Here is a 27298-nt window from a genome sequence, read left to right on the forward strand (position 1 = left end):
TGAGCAAGCTAGGGGAGATGCTGATGAACAGGGAAGCCTGGCATGCTGCGGTCCATGGGGTCATAAGGAGTTGGACACAGCTGAGCAACTGAACTGAACTGAATGCAACAAAGCGCAGGTAGTCTTAACCTCAAAAGTATTTTTGTGAATTAGAGAAAACCAGATATCTCAAGTTAAGGAATTTAGTGTTTTTCTATGTGTGGGAAAATGTAAGAGTTTGGGCTCACTGAAATAATTTCTTTCATATACATCTCAGCTATCTCGGGCCAGTACCTTGCTTTCCTCAGTACTCACTGTTTCAGTTTCAGTTTCAGTTCAATCTCTCAGTCATGTCCAACTCTTTGCAACCCCATGGACTGCAGCACACCAGGCTTCCCTGTCCATCACCAACTACCAGAGCTTGCTCAAACTCATGTCCATCAAATTGGTCATGCCATCCAACCATCCCATCCTCTGTCATCCCCTTCTCCTCCTGCCTTCAATCTTTCCCAGCATTAGGGTCTTTTCAGATGAGTCAGTTCTTCACATCAGCTGTGGCCAAAGTATTGGAGTTTCAGCTTCAGCATTAGTCCTTTCAATGAATATTCAGGATTGATCTTCTTTAGGATGAACTGGTTGGATCTCCTTGCAGTCCAAGGGGCTCTCAAGAGTCTTCTCCAACACCACAGTTCAAAAGCATCAATTCTTCGGCTCTCAGCTTTCTTTATAGTCCAGCTCTTATATCCACACATGACTACTGGAAAAACCACAGCTTTGACTAGACGGACCTTTGTTGGTAAAGTAATATCTCTGCTTTTTAATATGCTGTCTAGGTTGGTCACAGCTTTTTTCCAAGGAGCAAGCATCTTTTAATTTCATGGCTGCACTTAACCATCTGCAGTGATTTTGGAGCCCCCCAAAATAAAGTCTGTCACTGTTTCCCCATCTATTTGCCATGAAGTGATGGGACCAGATGCCATGATCTTAGTTTTCTGAATGTTGAGTACTCACTGAAGAGCAGCTAAAGCCGGATCACAGGCATTATTTTCTTCCCAATTGCTCTGGAGAGCTGGAATCACTGATTACTGTGACATCCTTGTTGATTGATACAAGAAATGCTTCATTTCTCCTTTGTTATAATTCTTGTTTGGAGAGAGAATTTCACTCTCCCTTCTTAGAAAGCAGAAGAGCAGATCCAGTCCTAGTCCAGGAGGTGGGCATAATGCCTGATTCCTCGAAAGCGTTTGTACAAGGGAACCTGTGAGCGCTGCTCTCCACCGCAGAGTCTGCGAGAATTTCTCAGCGACCATCTGCTCAAGCTCACCTTGCAAAGCAAAGAGAACGCTCTACATCCCCATACCTCATCCCTGGAACCCCAACTCTCGAGCAGATTGAAAGAAGCAAAGCACGCCTGCGAGGGGCGAAGCTGACGTCTAAGCTGGGCGGGCCCTATGCAAGCAAGCAGTGGAAAGGCTGGAGCGCCTGCCTGGGTACTTGCCCTAGAGGGGCGGGGTTAGCCGGCGGGAAGAGGAAGCTGCGCCGGGCGCTGGGTCCTCGGCCATGGCTCACAGGCCGAAAAGAACGTTCCGGCCGCGCCGAGCAGATTCTAGTGACAGCGACGGCGCCCAGGAGACATTTGCTGAACCCGGGGCGACGGGGGAGCAGGCGGCCCGGGACCCTGCGGTGGAAGGACCACCGTCTGGAAGAGGCCACGCGGAGGTGGCTGAACTGCTCCGCCGAGGCCGGGGCCGCCGCCGCGGCCGGGCCTGGGCTAGTTCCCGGCACGCCGCGAGAGCGGCTCCGCGCTTGGACGAATCCTCGGACGTCCCAGGTGACGCTGGGCAGCAGAGTGGGCGGCCGGAGCGGGGAGTGGGGAGGGTGAGGCAGAAGTCCGCGGGACTGTCTAAAGGTTTCCGTAACGCGGTGCCTACTACGGCAGCGTTGAATCGCGGAGATGCGTGCCTGTGAACACTGGCCTGCTGCCTGTATGTCCATATTGGGCCGCTTGGGGGCGTAGAAAGAATCCTGCGCGGTTTGGGCTTGTGTTTGCATCATCAATGGAACCCTCACCGGTGACAGCTTTAAGTGTTATTCTTGATGCTTACGGAGAACCTAAATTGTCACCCAAGAGTTAAAAAATTCCTAATACTCTTAGGTAGGCGGAAGTGCTTTCTGTCCCCAATTCTTTTCCTCGGAAACACTTAACCAAACCGGTACGCTGGGAAAACTTAGGTGAGAGACGTTGGGACTTTTTTTTTTTTTTTAATCGGTTATTTAAAGAAAAGATAAGCATAGCAGTATGTGTCACTAACAATAGATTGCGCTTCCCTTGTGGCTCAACTGGTAAAGAATCCGTGCGCAATGCGGGAGACCTGAGTTAGATCCCCGGGTTGGGAAGATCTGGAGAAGGGAAAGGCTACTCACTCCAGTATTCTGGCCTGGAGAATTCCATAGACTGTATAGTCATGGGGTCGCAAACAGTGGGACACGACTGTGCGACTTTCACTGATTGGTGACTCTGTAGACTACCAATAAAGTGTTAAATGCAATGCAGCAATTTTGAAGTACCTTTGCCTTCTTGAAAATAGGATTCAGACAGCATAAAGTTGTTTACATGAGATGTATTCTAGTTTGAACTGGAGTTTAATAAGAATATAGTTAGAAATAAAACTATATAGTTAGAGAAAGAAATAAAAACACAGAAACAGACTTGGAAAGAACTCGTATAAGTGGGGTCTTGAAGTATAAATACATTAACTTCTGACTCAGACACACATAAAAATATTTGAGATTATATTTCAGTCTAAAAGGAACTTCTAAAAATATTCCATCGTGAACTTAGTAGTAAAGTCTCTAGAAGCAATCAGCTTCTCCAGTTAAATGCCGCTTTTTACCTACTTTGTCTGCAATCCATGGCACTCCAGAATACATAACACCCAGGCTTAATGAACTGAGGTTAATCCCTGCCCTGTTAATATGAGTAGAATATCCAGTTTGTCACCTGTGGATAATGTCACCAGTAGAATGAGAATTCAACATTTCTGATTTGTCACAGGATGAAATACCATGCAGAAAACAAACCTTTGTTGCTAATATGTTAACGTGTTTTTTTTATTATTATTATTTTCAAGATGGTATGATTTCAATAAAGTATCTGTAAAAATATATATATATATATATATAGTTTTTGGTTATATAGTCTTGAGGTAGGCATATTTTAACCCCAGTATTTTTAGTCCAAGTGATTTTGTTGATTTCTTAGTTATTGTTCATAATCACCTGTTTGTCTGAAGTTTTCATGGTTTTTTTTAATATTTTTGTGCTTTATGTAAGTCATCTGGTTAAACTTTGGTTCTCAAACTTTTTGTTCTTACCCTCGTGGTCTTAAAGTTTACCCTTTATACTCTTTAAGAATAATTAAAGATCCCAAAGAGCCTTTGTTTCTGTGGATTGTATCTATGATGTTTATTGTTGTTCAGTTGCTAAGTCATGTCTGACTCTTTTGTGATCCCAAGGACTATATAGCCTTTCAGACTTCTCTGTCCATGGGATTCTGCAGGCAAGAATACTGGAGTGCCATATCCTTCTCCACGGCATCTTCCCTACCCAGGGATCAAGCCTGAGTCTCCTGCTTTGGCTGAGGATTCTTTACCACTGAGCCACCAGAGAGGAAGCCCCTATAAGGTTTACCATATTAGAAATTAAGATGCATTTTAATTCTCTTTTAGAGTTAACTCATTACATGTAAGGGTAAGAAACATTTTTATGAAAAATAATTGTTTTCCAAAAAATAGTAAGAATGACATTGTTTTCAGTTTGCAAATGTCTTTAATGTCTGGCTTATCAGAAGACAGCTGAATTCTGAAAGCTGTCTCTGCATTCAGTCTATTGAAATATATTGTTTTGTTTGAAAGTGTGAAGAAAACCACAGATAGGTGATTAAGAGTATTTAAAGCCTTTTTAGTTTTGAGAGTATTCTACTTTGGTATTACAATGAAGCTGAAATCGTAATAGGTTTTCAAAGGTTAGTTTGCAACGGATGTCAGCTGAAAAAAAAACACACAATGTGAGAGTTGTGAGTTAAGTTTTGTTTGGGGCAAAATGAGAACTGTAGCCCAAGAGACAGCATTTCATAGAGCTTTGAGAAACTGCTCCAGAGATGTAGGGAAGAGGTCAGTATTATATATGATTTTAGTGAAGAGGGGTTGTGCAGTCAAAAACACATTTTATCAGAAGCTTGCTGCCAGTCATGAGCGAATGTCACCATTAATGATTTTAGTACTTTTCTAGATGTGAAGGGATGCAAGAACTGGGCTCATAAAATCTCCTGAAAATACCTGTCTGAAGGCCTGTTCTGCCAGTTTTTCAAAAGCACAGAGTGCCTCATTCCTGATCTCTACCCTGAACTCCTTTCAGGATGTGTTGAAGATCGGTGACTATAGCAGTTTGTGATTTAATCCTTGTATAGGCAGCAAGTGCCAATTTCTATGTGATACGTGGCAGCTGAAACCATATCATTTTGTTATGCTCGATTAGATTAAAATCCATCCATGCGTTTTGCACTCTGAGTGAATCTTTTACCTATTCATGATTGATAGCATCTTCGTTCCCTAAGAGGACTTCCTGGTGGCTCAGACAGTAAAGCGTCTTGCTTACATTGTGGGAGACCTGGGTTCGATCCCTGGGTTGGGAAGATCCTCTGGAGAAGGAAATGGCAACCCACTCCAGTACTCTTGCCTGGAAAATCCCATGGACAGAGGAGCATGGTGGGCTACAGTGCATGGGGTTGCAAAGAGTCGGGCACGACTGAGCGACTTCACTTTCACTTTCATTCCCTAAGCAGGGTTCAAACCTGCACTCCCTTCATTTGAAGGCTCAGTCTTAGCCACTGGGCTGCCAGGGAAATCCTTAAGGAGCATTTTTAAGATAGAGTAGTTATTTATGCAACTTAAATCTTAAGGTTATTCACAAATATTACAAAATAATTGTGAACCAACAAGTCCTTTTTTGTCAATAATACCATGAATTCCTTAACGTTTTGCTCATTCAGTCCTGATAACACTTCTATGGGATGTTCTTTCTTAATCAGATCAGATCAGATCAGTTGCTCAGTCGTGTCCGACTCTTTGCGACCCCATGAATCACAGCACGCCAGGCCTCCCTGTCCATCACCAATTCCCGGAGTTCACCCAGACTCACGTCCATCAAGTCAGTGATGCCATCCAGCCATCCATCCTCTGTCGTCCCCTTCTCCTCCTGCCCCCAATCCCTCCCAGCATCAGAGTCTTTTCCAATGAGTCAACTCTTCGCATGAGGTGGCCAAAGGACTGGAGTTTCAGCTTTAGCATCATTCCCTCCAAAGAAATCCCAGGGCTGATCTCCTTCAGAATGGACTGGTTGGATCTCCTTGCAGTCCAAGGGACTCTCAAGAGTCTTCTCCAACACCACAGTTCAAAAGCATCAATTCTTCGGCGCTCAGCCTTCTTCACAGTCCAACTCTCACATCCATACATAACCACAGGAAAAACCATAGCCTTGACTAGACGAACCTTTGTTGGCAAAGTAATGTCTCTGCTTTTGAATATGCTATCTAGGTTGGTCATAACTTTCCTTCCAAGGAGTAAGCATCTTTCTTAATACTATCTTTGTTTATTGATTAATTGACTGTGTCCTTTCCAGAATCACACAGTGGAAATAGATCCATGATTTAGTTTGAGACTGCAGTGCCCATTATAGTACTTCTTACCACCAGCCTAAATTCAAGAGTTGGATTTCTCCATTTAGTAACTTTGTGATACTGGACACGTTATTTAGCCTTTCCAGTCCCTAGTGTCCTCATCAGTAATAGTATTTACTTTATTGAATTGTGAGAATTAAATGAAATATATTTTGTAAAACAGACTTCAGTATGCCTAGCACATAGCAAGTATACATTAAGTGTTCTTTATCTACTTATTTACTACCACTGTTCATCTTTTCTCTTTTAAATATTCCTTCATTTTTTTGTCATTTACTTTTTTCTCTTTTTGTTTTTTCCCTTCTCTCTTTTTGTTGCATTCTTTAATAGTGTGTATTTCATGTTATTTCACTAGTTAAGTAGATAATGCAAATAGGATATATTGTTGCATATTTATTAGGCTGTTGATTTCAGAAAGAAAGGAAGTTAAAGAAAGGTCTGCATATCTGCTTTAAATATGTGGAGTAAAATTAAAACACCGTATTTTACATATGCTATGTGTTGTGTAGAATCTCAGTTATTGATTCCAACATCCTGACTCTTTCTTGTTATATTCAAAAAATGTCCTGTCAGAATCCAGAATGGTTGATCTTTCAGCCGACGAAGAGGATGGAGAACACCATTCTTCAGAAAGTAAAGATGATCAGAGTTCATCTCCCAACAGCTCTAGGACTCTGGAGGACGAGTTTTCATCAGTAGGTCAGTAATTTTTGTAATTTTGGTTAAGAATTTTGTTTCTAATATTAGTATTTTTCTATACCAGTGGTTCTTGTTTTTGATAAAACTCTAGTGAAGTATGGGGCAAGTAAGTTATTACTAATGATTGTCAAGGGACCAAAATTGGCTGTCATTTTCATTATGTAACGTGCCCAAGGTCAGATGGGCTTATAAGAGGCAACACTAGGATTCCAACCTAGGGAGTCTACTGCAGAGCCTATATCCTTTCTTTGGTTGTTTTGTTTCGGATTTATTTACTTATTTTATTTTATAATAGCAGTTGTCTTATTATGTCCCACAATTTTGTGGGTCAAGAATTTGGGCAGAGCTTAACAGACTAACTGTGTTCCATATGGCACTAGCTGAGCAGTTTGGGGCTAGAGAAGGGATCTTGCCTTATACATCTCAGGTTCAGCATAATGTTTACCTGAGCATAGTTAATAATCTATAAATGCTGAAAAAATTAATGATAGAGAGCTGAGTTCCACTCCTTGCTCTGCTTTTAAATAGCTGAGTTAGTCTAAAAGGATATTGAACTACTCTGGGCCCTGGCTGCCTCAGAGCCTGAATTTTTAACCATTGTGCTCTACTGAGTGATTCATGCCATCTTTCAGTGTCTGAAAGATGGTAAGAATTTGTCTATGAGGATGTTTCAGGTACAGGATGCAGCATTATATAAAAACCTAGGGAAGATAACCAGAGTAATGTGCAGAGAGCTAAAAAGTAGTTGTTGGGCTGAAAATGCTTGGTTAAGGTTTAAGAAAGAAGACGAAAGTAAGATACAGATTGAAGTCAGATAATCCAGGGTTTTGAGGAAACTACTGAAAACTTTATGCAAATAGATGACATGACCATTTTTGTGTCTTAGAAAGATAATTCCATTAAAGGGTTGGCAAATTACCACCTGTTTGCCAAATCTGGCCCACTATCTGCTTTTGTGAATAAAGTTTTATTAAAGCCATGCTCATTTAATTGTGTATAGTCTGTGGCTGCTTTTGCACTGCAATGGCAGAGCTGAGAAGTCATAATGGAGACTTTATGGCCCAAAAAACCAGAAATATTTCCTTGGCCTACTCTAATTCAAGGTTCTTAACTTCTCTTGTGCTGTGGACTCTTCAGTCTCATGAAGCCTAAGACCCCTTCTGAGCAAAACAAAATGTATAGCTTTATAAAGAAAACAAATTAATTTGAAATATAATTTTTAATATATATTTTTAAAGATTTATAGTAGCAAGTGCTTTATTAACATATGAAATAACAAGAACCAGAAGTTCTTATAATTTTTTTTCTTAAACAAGTTCATTAAGCTACAGAAGTACTTAGTGATGAAGCCAGTATTAAGAATTGAAGTCTAGTAAACAAGTAAAGTTTTGTCCAGAATCTAGATATGGTGCTGTCCAGTAAAACTTTCTATGAAGGTCCTGTATCTTCACCATCCAGTACATTATCCACGAGCTACACATGGCTGTAAAGTTCTTGGAATGTGGCTAGTGTGACTAAGGAACTGGATTTTTAGTTTGCTTAAATAGTCACATGTGGCTGGTGGTTACTGTATTTAACATGCTGCTATAGAAAATGGCAGATTAGACAGGGTAAGGCAGGACTTGTAAAGTGTTGGTAGCACTGGGAGCCTAAGGAGAGAAGGCAGAATTTGGAAATGTATTGGATAATTTTTGATTATCGTAGTCCTAAGGTCATACCTGTATAGATAGAGTGCCTGATGAACTATGGAATGAGGTTCGTGACATTGTACAGGAGACAGGGATCAAGACCATCCCTGTGGAAAAGAAATGCAAAAAAGCCAAATGACTGTCTGGGGAGGTCTTACAAATAGCTATGAAAAGAAGAGAAGCAAAAAGCAAAGGAGAAAAGGAAAGATATAAGCATCTGAATGCAGAGTTCCAAAGAATAGCAAGAAGAGATAAGAAAGCCTTCCTCAGCGATGAACGCAAAGAAATAGAGGAAAACAACAGAATGGGAAAGACTAGAGATCTCTTCAAGAAAATTAGAGATACCAAGGGAACATTTCATGCAAAGATGGGCTCGATAAAGGACAGAAATGGTATGGACCTAACAGAAGCAGAAGATATTAAGAAGAGACGGCAAGAATACACAGAAGAACTGTACAAAACAGATCTTCACGATCCAGATAATCACGATGGTGTGATCACTGACCTAGAGCCAGACATCCTGGAATGTGAAGTCGAGTGGGCCTTAGAAAGCATCACTACGAACAAAGCTAGTGGAGGTGATGGAATTCCAGTTGAGCTATTTCACATCCTGAAAGATGATGCCGTGAAAGTGCTGCCCTCAATATGCCAGCAAATTTGGAAAGTGTAGCAGTGGCCACAGGACTGGAAAAGGTCCGTTTTCATTCCAGTCCCAAAGAAAGGCAATGCCAAAGAATGCTCAAACTACCACACAATTGCACTCATCTCACATGCTAGTAAAGTAATGCTCAAAATTCTCCAAGCCAGGCTTCAGCAATATGTGAACCGTGAACTTCCAGATGTTCAAGCTGGTTTTAGAAAAGGCAGAGGAACCAGAGATCAAATTGCCAACATCCGCTGGATCATGGAAAAAGCAAGAGAGTTCCAGAAAAACATCTATTTCTGCTTTATTGACTATTCCAAAGCCTTTAACTATGTGGATCACAATAAAATTGGAAAATTCTGAAAGAGATGGGAATACCAGACCACCTGATCTGCCTCTTGAGAAATTTGTATGCAGGTCAGGAAGCAACAGTTAGAACTGGACATGGAACAACAGACTGGTTCCAAATAGGAAAAGGAGTACGTCAAGGGCTGTATATTGTCACCCTGCTTATTTAACTTCTATGCAGAGTACATCATGAGAAATGCTGGACTGGAAGAAGCACAAGCTGGAATCAAGATTGCCAGGAGAAATATCAATAACCTCAGATATGCAGATGACATTACCCTTATGGCAGAAAGTGAAGAGGAACTCTAAAGCCTCCTGATGAAAGTGAAAGTGGAGAGTGAAAAAGTTGGCTTAAAGCTCAACATTCAGAAAACGAAGATCATGGCATCTCGTCCCATCACTTCATGGGAAATAGATGGGGAAACAGTGGAAACAGACTTTATTTTTTTGGGCTCCAAAATCACTGCAGATGGTGACTGCAGCCAGGAAATTAAAAGACTCTTAGTCCTTGGAAGGAAAGGTATGACCAACCTAGATAGCATATTCAAAAGCAGAGACATTACTTTGCCAACAAAGGTTCGTCTAGTCAAGGCTATGGTTTTTCCTGTGGTCATGTATGGATGTGAGAGTTGGACTGTGAAGAAGGCTGAGCGCCGAAGAATTGATGCTTTTGAACTGTGGTGTTGGAGAAGACTCTTGAGAGTCCCTTGGACTGCAAGGAGATCCAACCAGTCCATTCTGAAGGAGATCAGCCCTGGGATTTCTTTGGAGGGAATGATGCTAAAGCTGAAACTCCAGTCCTTTGGCCACCTCATGCGAAGAGTTGACTCATTGGAAAAGACTCTGATGCTGGGAGGGATTGGGGGCATGAGGAGAAGGGGACGACAGAGGATAAGATGGCTGGATGGCATCACTGACTCGATGGACGTGAGTCTGGGTGAACTCTGGGAGTTGGTGATGGACAGGGAGGCCTGGCCTGCTGTGATTCATGGAGTCGCAAAGAGTCAGACACGACTGAGCGACTGAACTGAACTGAACTGAGTCCTAGGGTGTTATTGCAAGATGAAAACTTGCCTTGTAAGGAACATTTTATTTTTTCTTTCATTCTGGAGAGGAAAGAAGAAGAAATGAGATAAGTTTAAGGAAGTATATATAAGATACAGTGTGTTTATTTTTGTTGTTGTTGTTGTTCAGATGATACATCTGTTAGAATGATCCAGTACTGGAATGTCTGCTTTGAGATATTCATTGTTGCAGAGACTGCTTACCAATGGGGCATAGTATTAATCTCTATTTTTTTAAATTGAAGTATAGTTGACTTACAGTATTAGTTTCAGGTGTACAGCAAACTGAGTTATATATATATTTTTCAGATTATTTTTGCATTATAGGTTATTTTAAGATATTGCATATAGTTCCCTGTGCTGTACAGTAAGTCTTTATTGCTTATCTATTTTATATATAGTAGTTTGTTCAATCTCATACTCCTAATTTATTTCTCCCTGACACCCTTCCCCTTCTGATGAACCTAAGTTTTTTTCCTACATCTGTGAGTCTTTTTTTTTGTTTCGTTCTTGCCTCCTTTGTCAAGATTAATTGACAGTAGGTGTGTGGTTTTATTTCTGGGCTCTACTGTAGCTCTGTAGTATTATCTGAAGTCTGGGAGAGTTGTGCTTCCAGCTTTCTTCTTTATCCTCAGGATTGCTTTGGCAGTTCTTTTGTGGTTCCTTATAAATTTTAGGATTATTTGTTCTAGTTCTATGAAAAACAGTCATTGGTAATTTGATAGAGATTGCATCAAATTTGAAGATTGCCCTGGATAATATCACCATTTTAATAATATTAATTCTTCCAATTCAAGAGCATGAGATATCTTTCCCTTTCTTTGAATCATCTTTCCTTTGTCAATGTTTTCTAGTTCTTAGCATTTAGGTCTTTTGCCTCCTTAGTTAGGTTTTTTCCTAGGATTTTTTTAATATGATTTTAAATGGGTTTGTTTACTTTCTCCCTCTGATATTTCATTGTTAGAGTAAAAAAAATGCAACAGATTTATGTGTATTAATCTTGTAGCCTGACTATCTTACTGAATTTATTTATTCTGATGGTTTTTATGTAGAATGTGTGGGGTTTTCCATATAGAGTATCATGTCATCTTTGCAAAATGATAACTTCATCTCTTCAATTCCAATTTGGATATGTTTCATTTCTTTTTCTTGTCTGATTACTGTGACTAGGACTGCCAAAACTATGTTGAGTAGAAATGGTGAGCTATTTGTCTTTCTCTGCATAACTTACTCCACTTAGTATGATAATCTCCAGATCCATCCATACTGCTTGCTATAAATGGCATTATTTCTTTGTTTTAATAAATCTCACAAATATCATATGATATTGCTTATATGCAGAACTAAAAAGTGATTCAAATGAGCTACTTACAAAACAGAAACAGACTCTCAAACTCAGAGAATGAGCTTGTGGATTCAAGGGGGAAGGGTGAGGGGGGTAGGTATAGATTGAAAGTTTGGGACTGATGTGTATACACTGCTATATTTAAAATAGATAATCGAGGACCTACTGAATAGCACAGGGAACTCTGCTCGATACTCTGTAATAACCTAAATGGGAAAATAATTTGAAAAAGAATAGCTACATATATATGTATAACTGAATCACTTCACTGTATATCTGAAACTAACAACATTGTTAATGAACTGTACTCCTATGTGAAAGTGTTAGTAGCTCTGTCATATCCAACTCTTTGTGACTCCATGAACTGTAGCCCACCAGGCTCATCTGTCCATGGGATTCTCCAGGCAAGAACACTGGAGTGCATTGCCATTCCCTTCTCCAGGGGGTCTTCCTGACCCAGGGATGGAACCCAGGTCTCCCGCCTTGCAGGCAGATTCTACACCATCTGAGCCACCAGGGAAGCCCATACTCCTATATAAAATAATAAATAAATACATAAGAAGCACAATTCTTAGGTTTCATTCCTTGAAGAAAAACCAAGTATACATAGCACTGTTGTGTAGAATTATTACATTTCTTCAAATATAAACAGGATTAAATCTTATGATTATTTTATGAGATGTTTTTCTCCTTTGGGGCTTCCCAGGTGGCTCTAGTGGTAAAGACTTCACCTACCAGTGCCGGAGATGTAAGATACACAGGTTCGATTCCTGGGTTGGGGCGATCCCCTGGAGAAGGAAATGGCACTCCACTCTAGTTTTCTTGCTGGGAGACTCTCATGGACTGAGGAGCCTGAAAAGACATTCTTTTCATCGTTGAGTATATTGTAGACTATGGGTTTGTCATAAATAGATTTTATTATATTGAGATACATTCCCTCCATACACACTTTGGTGAGAGTTTTTTATCATGAAAGGATACTGAAGTTTGTTGAATGCTTTTTTTGCATCTTTTGAGATAATCATGTGATTTTTTACTTTCCTTTTGTCAGTGTTGTGTATGACACTAATTTATTTGCAGATATTGAACTATCCTTGTCACTCTAGGATGAATCTAACCTGATCATGGTGTATAATCTTTTTCATGTATTGTTGGGTTTGATTTGCTAATATATTGCTGAGGACTTTTGTATCTATATTTATCAAAGATGTTCCACTGTAATTTTCTTTTTTTTTTGGTTGTGTCTTTGTCTGGTTTTGGTATCAGGGTGATGGTGGCCTTCATACAATGAATTTGGGAGTGTTCCCTTCTCTTCAGTCTTTAAGAAGAGTTTGAGAAGGATAAGTTTAAGTTCCTCATTGTATGTTTGGTACAATTTCCTAATAAAGCTGTCAGGTCCTGGGTTTTTGTTTATATGGAGTTTTTTTTTTCTTTTAATTACTGATTGTGTTTCACTTCTAGTGATTGGTCTGTTCAGAATATCTATATCTTTTTTATTCAGTTTTGGCAGGCTGTAATGTTTTAGAAACTTGTTCATTCCTTCTTGGTTGTTGAATTTGTTGGCATATTGTTCCTAGTATTCTGTTATGATCTTTTGTATTTCTGTAGTATCAGTGTTATTTCTCCTCTTTCATTTCTTATTTTGTTGATTTGGTTCCTCTCTGTTCTTGGTGAACCTGGCTAGAGGTTTGTCAATTTTGTTTATCTTTTCAAAAAGGCCACCTCTTGGTTTTTATTGATCTTTTTATTGTTCTTTTGATCTCTGTTTTATCTATATCCTCTCTAATCTTTCTTATTTCCTTTTTTCTGCTGACTTTGTTGTTTAGTCTCGAAGTCATGTCCGACTCTTTGTGACTCTGTGGACTGTAGCCCACCAGGCTCCTGTCTATCCGTGGGATTCTCCAGGCAAGAACACTGGAGTGGGTTGCCATTTCCTTCTCCATCTGCTGACTTTGCGTTTTGTTTTTTCTTTTTCTAATTTTTTTAGGTGTTAGGTTAGGTTGTTTATTTGAGATTTTTCTTGTTTCTTGAGGGAAGATGACATCACTATGAACGCCCTGCCCCCACCCCCCCAGAACTACTTTTTCTGTATCCCATAAATTTCATGTGGTTGTGTTTTCATTGTCATTTGTTTCGAGGTATTTCTGACTTTTAGTTCATTGTTGACCCATGGGATTTTTAGTAGCATGTAGTTTAGTCTGCATGTGTTTGATCATTTCCCATTTTTTCTTTCTCTGGTTGATTTCTACTTTTTTCCCTAGAGATTTTTTTGATGTGAATTCTTTTCTTTTAGTTCACCTGTCACCTTACTGGATTGTCCACTGATGTCAGTGGGGTATTAAAGTCTCTTACTGTTATGTGTTCCTGTCAGTTTGTAACTTTACATCTGTCATTAGGTTGGCAGAAAAGTAACTGGTTTTTACACTGTTGAACTTGGCCATTTGATATTGGAATACATTCTGAAATAAATGTGGTTATGTTACACACCATTTTATTGCACATTTCTTGCTTAGTGTTTTTTTGCTAATGATTTACTGCTTGCTGTTTATTTTATATTTATTTTAGACTATAGAAATGATGCTTATAGACAAAAAGCAAATTTGAGTGATTTTTTTAAACAAGTTCAAAATGGGTCATAAAGCAACTTGTGAAATCAGTAGTGCATTTGGCTGAGGAACTGCTAACAAACATACAGTGCAGTGGTGGTTCAAGAAGTTTTGCGAAGGAGACAAGAGCCTTTAAGATCAGGAGTGTAGTGCCCAGCCATTAGAAGTTGACAACGACCAATTGACAGCAATCATCGAAGCTGATCCTTGTAACAGCTACACAGGAAGTTGCAGAAGAACTCAGTGTCGACCATTCTGTAGTCGTTTGGCATTTGAAGCAAATTGGAAAGGTGAAAAAGCTCGATAAGTGGGTGCCTCGTTTTGAAGTGTCATTTTCTCTTATTCTGCATAACAACAGCAAACCATTTCTCAGACTGTGATGTGCAACATAAAGTGGATTTTATAAAAAAAAAAAAAAAACTGGCAGTGACCAGCTCAGTGGGTTGGACTGAGAAGAAGCTCCAGAGCACTTCCCAAAGTCAAACTTGCATCAAAAAAAGGTCACGGTCATTGTTTGGTGGTCTGCTCTCCGTTTGACCACTCTGGCTTTCTGAGTCCCAGCGAAACCATTACATCTGAGAAGTATGCTCAGCAAATTGTAAGCTGAACTAAAAACTGCAGTGCCTGCAGCTGACATTGGTCAACAGAATGGGCCCAGTTCTTCTCCATGAAAACTCCTGACTACAATGCATAATCGATACTTCAAAAGTTGAACAAATTGGGCTACAAAATTTTGCCTCATCTGCCATATTGATCTGACCTCTCACCAACTGACTACCACTTCTTCAAGCATCTCAACAACTTTTTGCAGGAAAAATGCTTCCACACCCAGCAGGAGGCAGAAAATGCTTTCCCAGAGCTTACTGAATCCCAAAGCATGGATTTCTATACTACAGGAATAAATAAACGTATTTCTGATTGGCAAAAATGTGTTGACTGAGACAGGTGCCTATTTTGTTTAATAAAGATATGTTTGAGCCTAGTTATAATGATTTAAAATTCATGATCCAAAACTGCTCAGTTAACTTTTGTACCAACCTAATAGTATTTGCTTTATATGTTTAGGTGATCCTAGATTGGGTGTATATATGTTAATGAGTGTAAATCCTCTTCTAGTATTGATTTCTTTATAATTACACAGTGCCCTTTGTCTTTATAGCCTTTATTTTAAAGTCTGTTTTGTCTGATATGAGTATTGCTACTACGACTTTCTCATCATTTGCATATCTTTTTCCATCTCCTCATTTTCTGTCTGTGTGTGTTTTGCACGCTGAAGTGAGTCTCTGATAGATAGTGTATTTCAGGTTCTTGTTTTTTTATGCAGCCTGCCACTCTTTATTTGGAGCATTTAGTCCATTGACTTTGAAAGTAAAATTACTGGTAGTATGTATTTGTTGCCATCTTAAACCTTGTTTTCCAGTTGTTTTTGTACTTGTTTTCTGTTTCTTCTTTTTGTTTTTCCTTTTGTGGTGTGGTGTTTTCTTTTGTATTTTGCTTGAGTTCCTTCCTTTTTTGGTTTTTATGAATCTATTCTGTGTTTTTAATTTGTGATTACTGTGGGGTTCAAATATTGATATGTTGACCCATAACTATATCAACTTGCTTTAAAGTGATAGGCATACAAGTCAAATATGTTGTAAAAAATTTACATTTTTATAGTTCCTTCCCCCACATTTAAAATTTTGATCTCATATTTTACATCTTCATGCTTATTCTTTTGCTGTTCATTGTAGTTATAATTGCTTTTACAAGAATATTTTTTAATCTATGAAGTACATAGATTATTTAAGTGATCTTCAATCCTCTTATGGAGAAGGCAATGGCAACCCACTCTTGCCTGGACAATCCATGGATGGAGGAGCCTGGTAGGCTGCAGTCCACGGGGTTGCTGAGAGTTGGCTGCGACTGAGTGACTTCACTTTCACTTTTCACTTTCATGATTGGAGAAGGAAATGGCAATCCACTCCAGTGTTCTTGCCTGGAGAATCCCAGGGACTGGGGAGCCTGGTGGGCTGCCGTCTCTGGGGTCGCACAGAGTCGGATACGACTGAAGTGACCTAGCAGCAGCAGCAGCAATCCTCTTATGTATTTGGCATCCCATTGTGATTTTCCCTTTCCTATAGATTCTTGTTTCTCTCTTATTTAGAGACATTTCAATATTTCTTTTAGGGTAGGTTTAGTAATACTGAATTCTTATAGTTTTTACTTGTCTGAGAAATTCTTTATCTTCTATTCTAAATGATAATCTTGCCGGATAGGGTATTCAGGAGCTTCCGTGGTGGCTCAGATGGTACAGAAGCCACCCCTTCCATGTGTACATTGACAATGGGCTACGTGATTCAGCCAGGACTACAGCCCAGACCCTCAAGACTGTCTCCACAGAAGTAACTGGTGTTCTCTCCCATGTTCTATTTGCACTTAGCGTATTTGTATTTGTGGCCCTACTTGGTGCGTGCTTCTGATTGGGAAGTAAGGTGAGGCTTGGGAAGAACAGTGGGGGAGCAGGCATCAGCAGCTAGTTCCTTTTCACCCTTACTGTTAGCAAGTCATCATGCCTGCACTCAAATAAAGTCTAGGCTTCTCCAGCCCCTCTCTCTGTCCCAACAGATTTCTCAGCTGGCAGGGGTACTCCCCAGACAAGAGTCTGACAGTGTGGACCTTCTCTCTTACATGTCTCTCCCAAGGACATGGGTCTTGTCATAATGCCCCCTTTTCTTCCTCTCCTACCCAGTTACATGGAGATCTTTCTTGCAGCTTTGGTTGTGTAGATTTGCTAGTTTCCAGTTGGTTTTCTGTGAGAATTGTTCCACTTGTAGATGTGTATTTGATGTGTTTGTGGGGAGAGATGAGCTCCTACTCTGCCATCTTGATCACCCTCCTAACCACTACTTTTTAGGTCAGATGATATATATGAAAATTATTTATGAGTTATAAATCTGTAAAAATATGTTTTTATTATTATAAAGCAATATACTAACATTATTAATTCATCTTATGTCTGAACAGCATCTGCTATGTGGGAACCCTTGAGCTAGGTGTTAGTTATAGACAGGACAGGATGGAAGAGTCTTCCTTGAGCTTTTATTTCTTTATTGTAGCTTCAGAGAGGATTAGCTTTATGTAACACTAGTTTTCTGACTATTTAGTCCACTGCTTGTGATTTATTGATTAAACCCCATCAAGTCACCAGTAGGTGAAAGTGTTAGTCACTCAGTCATGTTTACCTCTTTGCAATTCCATGGACTGTAACCTGCCAGGCTTCTCTGTCCATGGGGTTCTCCAGGCAAGAATACTGAAGTGGGTTGCCATTTTCCTCTCCAAGGGAATCTTCCTAACCCAGGGATCAAACCCTGGTCTCCTGCATTGCATGCAGATTCTTTACCATCGGAGCCACCGGGGGAGAGACTGATAGGTGAATCACTTCCAGTTCAAGTGTTTTTGTTTCTGTATTCATGCACTTGAACCTAAGTGTATCATCATAACCCTGGTTCAGTTCAGTTCAGTCACTCAGTCATGTCTGACTCTTTGAGACCACATGAACCGCAGCACGCCGGGCCTCCCTGTTCATCACCAACTCCCAGAGTTTACCCAAACTCATGTCCATTGAGTCAGTGATGCCATTCAACTATCTCATCCTCTGTCGTCCCCTTTTCCTCCTGCCTTCAATCTATCCCAACATCAGAGTCTTTTCAAATGAGTCAGCTCTTCGCATAAGATGGCCAAAATATTGGAGTTTCAGCTTCAACGTCAGTTCTTCCAATGAACACCCAGGACTGATTTCCTTTAGGATGGACTGGTTGGATCTCCTTGCAGTCCAAGGAACTCTCAAGAGTCTTCTCCAATACCACAATTCAAAAACATCGGTTCTTTTGCGCTCAGCTTTCTTTATAGTCCAACTCTCACATCCATACATGACCACTGGAAAAACCATGGCCTTGACTGGGTGGACCTTTGTTGACAAAGTAATGTCTCTGCTTTTTAATATGCTGTCTAGGTAACTCCTTTCCTTCCAAGGAGTAAGCGTCTTTTAATTTCCTGGCTGCAGTCACCATCTGCAGTGATTTTGGAGCCCCCCAAAATAAAGTCAGCCACTGTTTCCACTGTTTCCCAATCTGTTTGCCATGAAATGATGGGACTGGATGCCATGATCTTAGTTTTCTTAATGTTGAGCTTTAAGCCAACTTTTTCACTCTCCTCTTTCACTTTCATCAAGAGGCTCTTTAGTTCCTCTTCACTTTCTGCCATAAGGGTGGTGTCATTTGCATATCTGAGGTTATTGATATTTTTCCCGGCAGTCTTGATTCCAGCTTGTGCTTCCTCCAGCCCAGCGTTTCTCATGATATACTCTGCATATAACTTAAATGAGCAGGGTGACAATATACGCCTTGACATACTCCTTTTCCTATTTGGAACAAGTCTGTTGTTCCATGTCCAGTTCTAACTGTTGCTTCCTGACCTGCATATAGGTTTCTCAAGAGGCAGGTCAGGTGGTCTGGTATTCCCATCTGTTTCAAAATTTTCCACAGTTTATTGTGATCCACACAGTCAAAGGCTTTGGCATAGTCAATAAAACAGAAATAGATATTTTTCTGAGACTCTGTTGCTTTTTCAGTGATCCAGCAAATGTTGGCAATTTGGTCTCTGGTTCCTCTGCCTTTTCTAAAACCAGCTTGAACATCTGGAAATTCACGGTTCACGTATTGCTGAAGCCTGGTAGCACATTAAAATTCCCTGGGAACTCTAAAGATTGGGGCAGTTTGAAGGCAGGAGGAGAAGGGGATGACAGAGGATGAGATGATTGGATGGCATCACTGATTTGATGAACATGAGTTTGAGCAAGCTCCAGGAGTTGCTGATGGACAGGGAAGCCTGACGTGCTGCAGTTCATGTTGCAAAGAGTCTGGTCACAAAGAGTCAGACACAACTGAGTGACTGAACTGAGGGAGCTGTAAAACATACTGTTGCTCAACTTTGCCTCAGATCAACTGAATTTAGATCCCATATTTTTGATGGGACCCTAGTTATCAGATTATCAACCTTTCCAGGTAGTTCTAATGTGTAGCCAACGTCAGGAAATGCTAACATTATCCTGAGTGTTTTGAGAAGTTGAAGAGACACCTGCATCATTTTCCTGGTACTATTTTACAAAAAATCCTAGTCAAGTAAGTCACTTGATTTGCCTCTCCTTGTTTTTAATGAGCATGTTGGTTTCTAGTGTTCACCACTTACTGCTTCATAATTAAACAACCACTTCATGATCTTCTTAGTTCTGGTGTCAAGTATATTCTGTAAGTTCTAAGAACTGTTTCTCTTTATCTGTTTTAAAAATTAGAGTGTTTTTCATCATGACCAAGTGGGTTTTATTCCAGGGATGCCAGGATTCTTCAATATTCACAAATCAATCAATGTGTTATACCATATTAACAAATTGAAAGATAAAAACCATATGATTATGTCAATAGATGGAGAAAAAGCCTTTGACAAAATTCAGTATCCATTTATGATGAAAACTCTCCAGAAAGCAGGTATAGAAGGAACATGCCTCAATATAATAAAAGCCATATACAACAAACCCACAGCAAACATTATCCTCAATGGTGAAAAGTTGGAAGTATTTCCTCTAAAATCAGGAACAAGACAATGGTGCCCACTCTCATCACTACTATTTGACATAGTTTTGGAAGGCCTAGTCACAGCAATCAGAAGAAAAAGAAATAAAAGGAATCCAGATTGGAAAAGAAGTGAAACTCTCACTGTTTGCAGATGACATGATCCTCTACATAGAAAACCCTAAAGATGCCACCAGAAAATTACTAGAACTAATCAATGAATATAGTAATGTTGAAGGATATAAAATTAATACACAGAAATCCCTTGCATTCCTATACACCAACAATGAAAAATCAGGAAGAGAAATTGAAGAAACAATCCCATTCACCATTGCATTGAAAAGAATAAAATACTTAGGAATAAATTTACCTACAGAAACAAAACACCTGTATATAGAAAACTATAAAACACTGATGAAAGAAATCAAAGATTACACAGATAGATTGAAAAACATACCATGTTCATGGATTGGAAGAATCAATATAGTGAAAATGAGTATACTACCCAAAGCAATCTATAGATTCAGTGCAATCTCATCAAACTACCAATGGTATTTTTCACAGAACTAGAACAAATAATCTCACAATGTATGGAAACACAAAAAACCTTGAATAGCCAAAGCAATCTTGAGAAGAAAGAATGAAACTGGAGCAATCAACCTCCCTGACTTCAGACTATACCACAAAGCTACAGTCATCAAGAGAGTATGGACTGGCACAAAGAAAAAAATATAGATCAGTGGAACAAAATAGAAAGCCCAGATATAAATCCACGCACTTATGGACACCTTGTCTTTGATGAAGGAGGCAAAAATATACAATGGAGAAAAGATAGTCTCTTCAATACGTGGTGCTGGGAAAACTGGTCAACCACTTGTAAAAGAATGAAACTAGAATACTTTCTAACACCGTACACAAAAATAAACTCAAAATGGATTAAAGATCTAAATATAAGACCAGAAACTATAAAACTCGTAGAGGAAAACATAGACAAAACACTCTGACATAAATCACAGCAAGATCCTCTATGACCCACCTCCCAGAGTAATCGAAATAAAAACAAAAATAAATGGGACCTAGTTAAACTTAAAAGCTTTTGCACAATGAAGGAAACTGTAAGCAAGTTGAAAAGATAGCCTTCAGAATGGGAGAAAATAATAGCAAATGAAACAACTGACAAAGAATTCATCTCCAAAATACATAAGCAGCTCATGCAGCTCAATACCAGAAATACAAGCAACCCAATCAAAAAAGTGAGCAAAATAACTAAACAGACTTTTCGCCAAAGAAGACATCAGTTCAGTTCAATCACTCAGTCATGTCCAACGCTTTGCGACCCCATGGACCGTAGCACGCCAAGCTTCCCTGTCCATCACCAACTCCTGGAGCTTGCTCAGATTCATGTCCAGTGAGTTGGTGATGCCATCCAACCATCTCATCCTCTGTCATCCCCTTCTTCTCCTGCCTTCAATCTTTCCCAGCCTCGGGGTCTTTTTCCATTAGTCACTTCTTTGCATCACATGCCCAAAGTATTGGAGCTTCAGCATCAGTCCTTCCAATGTATATTCAGCACTGATTTCCTTTAGGATTGACTCATTTGATCTCCTTGTAGTTCAAGGACTCTACAGATGGCAGGTGAACATATGAAAAGATGTTCAACATCACTCATTATTAGAGAAATGCAAATCAAAACCACAATGAGGTGTCATCTCACGCCGGTCAGAATGGCTGTCATCAAAAAGTTTACAAACAGTAAATGCTGGAGAGGGTGTGGAGAAAAGGGAACTCTCTTACACTGTTGGTGGGAATGCAAACTCATATAGCCACTATGGAGAACAGTGTGAAGATTCCTTAAAAACCTGGGAATAGAACTGCCATACAACCTAGCAGTCCCATTGCTGGGCATACACACCAAGGAAACCAGAATTTAAAGAGACACATTGTACCCCAATGTTCATTGCAGCACTATTACTGCAATGAACTAGGACATTAACTAGCACAATAACTAGGACATGGAAGCAACCTAGATGTCGATTGGCAAATGGATAAGTAAGTTGTGGTACAATGGAATATTTCTCAGCTATAAAAAGGAACACATTTGAGTCAATTCTAATGAGGTGGATGAAACCGGAGCCTGTTATACAAAATGAAGTAAGTCAGAAGGAGAAACACAAATACTGTATATCAACACATATGTATGGAATTTGGGATGACAGTTAATGACAATCCTATATTCAAGGCAGCAAAAAAGACACAGATATAAAGAACAGACTTTTAGACTATGTGGGAGAAGGCGAGGGTGGGATGATTTGAGAGAATGATATTGAAACATGTATACTATCCTGTGTAAAACAGATGACCACTGCAGTTTCAATGCATGAAACAGGTACCCAAAGCCAGTACTCTGGGACAACCCAGAGGGATAAGGCAAGGGGCTTCTGGATGGGGGGGACACATGTATACCCATGGCTGATTCATGTTGATGTATGGCGAAAACCATCACAGTGTTGTAAAGCAGTTATCCTCCAATTAAAATAATTTATTAAAAAATAGAATATTTCTGTATCTCCAGTTATATGATCCTTTTATTTCTCAAAGAATTTGGACTAATTTGTGAGAAAAGTTAGAAAATTTTACTCAGTGACTTGGTATTCCTGTTAATATTTTGAAGTATTAGAAATGATTATTTCCCTTTCCATTTTGTTTACCTTAAGAAACCATTTGTTTCCTGAGTGTAGAGATAACTTAGATCGTGCATGAAGAAACTTGTTTTGAGTTGAAAGAGTCGATATCAATAAAGTTTGTAATGAATAAAATAAAAAATAAAATAAGGTTTTATTAAAAGATGTCCTTTAAATATTTTAATCCTGGTAAATAACCTGATTTTTTTTTAATACTTTTTCACTTATATTTGTTTATGTGAGGATTACCGCAGGCCCTTGAGCCTGATCTGAGTGTGTACTGGGTTTCAGTCTCTCACTCCCTGTGTGCCTGGATGCCCAGTGTCTAGGGGCAGGTCACAGTAGGCTGTCCCTTGTACTTTATGTCAGACGGCTCTCCCACCCATCATTCTGCTCTCCACACTCCACGAGTAACTCCATGCTCAGTCCTCTCCACATCCCTACCTGGGTAATCTCAGAATTTCTGGAAAGGAGAAGTAGCTAGCCCTCAACAAAAAGTCAGCAACAACATATGATGAATAAGAAACATAAAAGATTAATTGGAGTTGTTTCAGTTTATTTTCTGATGCTTCGAGATTTGCTTCATTTCTTTATGTTATATTTAACCTCTGCCGAAATATCTTCCATTATTGATGCAGATTTTGAATCTTTTAGTTATATCAAAATAATGAAAAAATTGGAAAAATGGTGCTTTTTTCCTTTAATTATGAGGAATATTTCTTTCTTTTGGTATTTTGTTTTCAATGTCCTCCTCTTTGTTCCTTTCAGTAAATATCCCTGATGCAGCTGTTATGCAAGCAACCTACAGAAAATGCAAATTGGCCAGGGCCCAAGAAGACTATATTTCTTTGGATGTAAAACATACCTTCACCAACTCTGGTATGAAGAAAAACAGTGAAGATTCTGAAAGTGAGCCTGATGATTTTAAAGATATAATGCCATTTACCCCAAAGCCTCAAACACTTAGACAAAGAATGGCTGAAGAAACAAGTACGTATTTAATTTATTTATAGTATTTGAATATTAAGGCATTTTTAAGTAGAATATATTATGGTAAGTATATCCATAAAAACATAATGTAGCTTCTCCTATTCTAAAATGTTTTATACCAATATCACTGACATCATGGCTTCTAAAATATTTTACATGTCTGTATCAAAATATTATCAAAGGGTGCAATAATGCTTACTGTTATCTGATCTCCACTTGATCATTCTTGACAGATTAAAAAATTTGTAGAGTTTTTGATAAAATATTTTTGATATTGAAGATTTCCATTGTCACCTTTATAAGATTTTTTAACATGGAAGCATCTATAGGGATTTTAGGTGTCATATATTAAAATCTTCCCTGCTCTAGTAAAAAGTTTTCCTCAACCAACAATCATTAGGTCTCAAAGAATATTTTCACATTTTTCATTTATTAAGAGGAATATTTTACCAGATTTTTGTCACTTCAGATAATACCATTTCTGAATGGTATTTTGGTTCCTATTAACCCAGAAATTATTTTTGATACATATTTAGATTCTCAGGCATAACTGAGAATCTCTGATGTTGGAGAAGACTCTCGAGAATCCCGTGGACTGCAAGGAGATACAACCAGTCCATTCTAAAGGAGGTCAGTCCTAGGTGTTCTTTGGAAGGAATGATGCTAAAGCTGAAACTCCGGTACTTTGGCCACCTCATGCAAAGAGTTGACTCATTGGAAAAGACTCTGATGCTGGGAGGGATTGAGGGCAGGAGGAGAAGGGGACAACAGAGGATGAGATGGCTGGATGGCATCACCGACTCGATGGATGTGAGTTTGAGTGAATTCCAGGAGTTGGTGATGGACAGGGAGGCCCGGCGTGCTGCAATTCATGGGGTCGCAGAGTCAGACACGACTGAGCAACTGAACTGAACTGAACTGATGAAACCAAGTGTTTGATTTTTTCCCAAGCTTTTTCATAAGTGAGACCACCGTGTTTTCAGTGAGACAGTGTGATGATAAGTGCAGATTTTGAAGTCAAATTACTCGAATCAAGGCCTGGTTTCAACACAGTCCTTTGATATAGGACTATGTTATATAACCTCCTGCTATCTAAATTTCTTTGTTTATAGAGAGAGGATACTAATAGTGCCTTCCTCCCAGAATTAGGTATTGGGAAGAAGAATTTAACACATAAAAAGTACTGCTAAGCCACTTATAAGCTCCTGAATTGCCGATTGCTGCTCCTATTAGAATGGCTCAGACAGTAAGGAATCTGCCTGCAATCCAATCCAGGGTTTGATCCCTGGGTTGGAAGATCCCCTGGAAAAGGGAACCCACTCCAGTATTCTTGCTTGGAGAATTCCATGGACAGAGGAGCCTGGCAGGTTACAGTCCATGGTGTTGCAAAGAGTTGACACGACTGTGCAACTTTTCACTTCACTTTAATTAGAATGGAAAAATATGGATTATTTATACTTCAACTTTTTTTTTCTAGCAACTAGAAATGAAGAAACAAGTGACGATAGTCAAGATGAAAAAACTCAAGATATTTGGGAGCAGCAGCAGATGAGGAAAGCTGTTAAAATCACAAAGGTAGTAATTTTTTATACCATATGTATTAGTTTTGTTCCATATGTATTTGTGGTAACAAATTACCACAAACTTGATGGCTTAAAACAACGTTTATTCTCTCTCAGTTGTTGAGGCTAGAAGGCTCAATTCAAGGTATTGGTAGGACTGTGCTCCTTTTGAAGCCCCTGGGGAAGAATTCTTTTTTCCCCCTTTTTCTTTTTTTTTCTTTTTTAAATTGAAGTAGAATTGACATACAGTATTTTGTTAGTTTCAGGTGTACAAAACAGTGATTGACTTTTAAATACATGATGAATAAATCACCATGATAAGTCTAGTAGCCATCTTTCACAGTGCAAAATTATTACAGCGTAATTGACTATGTTCCTTAAGCTGTATATTACATCAGGGATCCCCAGCCTCTGGGCCATGAACTAATACTAATACCTTCTATCAGATCAGTGGCAGCATTAAATTAGGAATAAAGTGCACAACAAATGTAATATGCTTGAATCATCCTGAAACTATCCCCCACACTCCTGATCTGTGGAAAAATTGTTTTCCACAACATCTATGGTGCCAAAAAGATTGGGGAACACTGTGTTACATCCCTGTGACTTATTTATTTTATAACTGGAAGTTTGAACCTCTTAATTCACTTCACTTATTTCCCCCTCCCCTTGGGCAACCACCAGGGTGTTCTTTGTATCTATCAGTTGTCTGTTTTGTTTTGTTTATTACATTCCACATATAAGTGAGATCCAAGAGATTGTCTTTGTCTTGTTACACTTAGCATAATACCTTGTATGTCCATCCATGTTGTGACAAATGGCATGATGTCATTCTTTTCTATGGCTGAATAATATTCCATTGTGTGTACACACCCACACACACACACACACACATGTATATATGAGACTTATCCAGTGGCTCATTGGGTAAAGAATCTACCTGCAGTGCAGGAGACACAGTAGATGTGGGTTTGATCCATGGGTCAGGAAGATCCCCTGGAGAAGGAAATGGCAACCCACTCCAGTATTTCCTGCATGAGAAGAAATCCCATGGACAGAATAGGCTGGTGGGCTAGAGTCCAGAGGGTCGCAAAGAGTCGGACACAACTGAACCACGAAGTGCGTGCATGCGCGCACACACGCACATACACACACACCACATATTCTTTATCTATTTGCATGTCAGTGGACACTTACGTTGCTTCCTTATCTTGGCAACTGTGAATAATGCTTCAGTGAGCATAGGGTTGCGTAGAACTTTTCACATTAATGTTTTTATTTTCTTCAGGTAATTACCTAGAGTGAAATTGCTGGATGATATGGTAGTTCTTTTTTTTCACACGTTGAGGAATCTCCGTGGTGTTTTCCCTGGTTGCTGTACCGATGTACGTCCCATGAACAATGCACAAGGGATCCCTTTTTTCTACACCCTTGCCAACACTTCCTTGTTATGTACGTGGCTATGTCAGGTGTTAGTTGTGGCATGCCCGGACTTTTCTCTAGTCATGGTGTGCAGGCTCCAGAGCACGCAGGCTCATTAGTTGTGGCACACAGGCTTAGTTTCCCTGCAGTGTGTGGGATCTTAGTTCCCCAGCCAGGGATCATACCCACTTCCCTTGTATTGGAAGGCAGCCTCTTAACCATTGGACCACCAGGGAAGTCCCATTTGTTGTCTTTTTGATAATAACCGTTTTAATAGGTGTGAAGTGTCTTATTGTGGTATCGATTTGCATTTCCTTGATGAGAAGTGATGTTCAGTATTTTTTCATGTGTTTCTTGGCCATTTTAACTCTTCATTGAAGAAATATCTTTTCCAATCCTCTGTGGATTTTTTGATCAGGTTTTTTTTTTTTATTGAGGTGTATGAGTTCTTAATATAATTTGGATATTAACTATTTTTTAAATATATCATATGTAGATATCTCCTCGCATTCAATAGGGTGCCTTTTTGTTGATGATTTCCTTTACTACGCAAAATGTTTTTAGTTTGTAGTTCCATTTGTTTATCTTTGCTTTTATTGCCCTTGCCTGAGAAGACATAGCCAAAAAAATATTGCCGAGATTGATGTCAAAGAGCATATCATTTATGTTTTCTTCTAGGAGTTTTATGGTTTCAGAAATGATTTTTGTAAGTAGTGTAAGAAGGTGGTCCAATTTCATTCTTTTGCAAAAATGTAGCTGTCCAGTTTTCCTAGCACCATTTTATTGAAGAGGCTGTCTTTTTTCCTGGAGAAGGAAATGGATACCCACTCCAGTATTCTTGCCTGGGAAATCCCATGGAGAGATGAGCCTGGTGGGCTACACTTCATGGAGTCACAAGAGCTGGGAACAACTTAGCGACTAAACC

The 27298-nt window shown here is 39.4% G+C and overlaps 1 protein-coding gene across 11 annotated transcripts in view; it reads left to right on the top strand.

Annotated features, from left to right (window-relative positions):
- Positions 1 to 1498: 1498 nt before the first annotated feature.
- Positions 1499 to 27298, top strand: part of GCFC2 (GC-rich sequence DNA-binding factor 2) — an 84650-nt gene continuing 58850 nt past the window's right edge. For 10 of the 11 annotated variants that reach the window (XR_009496436.1, XR_003037163.2, XM_024999405.2 and 7 more), the window contains exons 1-4: positions 1499 to 1810; positions 6290 to 6415; positions 23168 to 23389; positions 24867 to 24964. Coding sequence is in view for 9 of the 11 variants with exons in the window: in XM_024999405.2 (XP_024855173.1) it covers positions 1540 to 1810; positions 6290 to 6415; positions 23168 to 23389; positions 24867 to 24964 (717 nt within the window). In the remaining 2 variants the exon portion in view is untranslated. The remainder of the gene's footprint in view (positions 1811 to 6289; positions 6416 to 23167; positions 23390 to 24866; positions 24965 to 27298) is intronic. The other variant, XM_059891752.1, reaches the window with a different exon arrangement.

This window comes from Bos taurus, chromosome 11, assembly GCF_002263795.3.
Source record: "Bos taurus isolate L1 Dominette 01449 registration number 42190680 breed Hereford chromosome 11, ARS-UCD2.0, whole genome shotgun sequence".
Lineage (NCBI taxonomy): Eukaryota > Metazoa > Chordata > Mammalia > Artiodactyla > Bovidae > Bos > Bos taurus.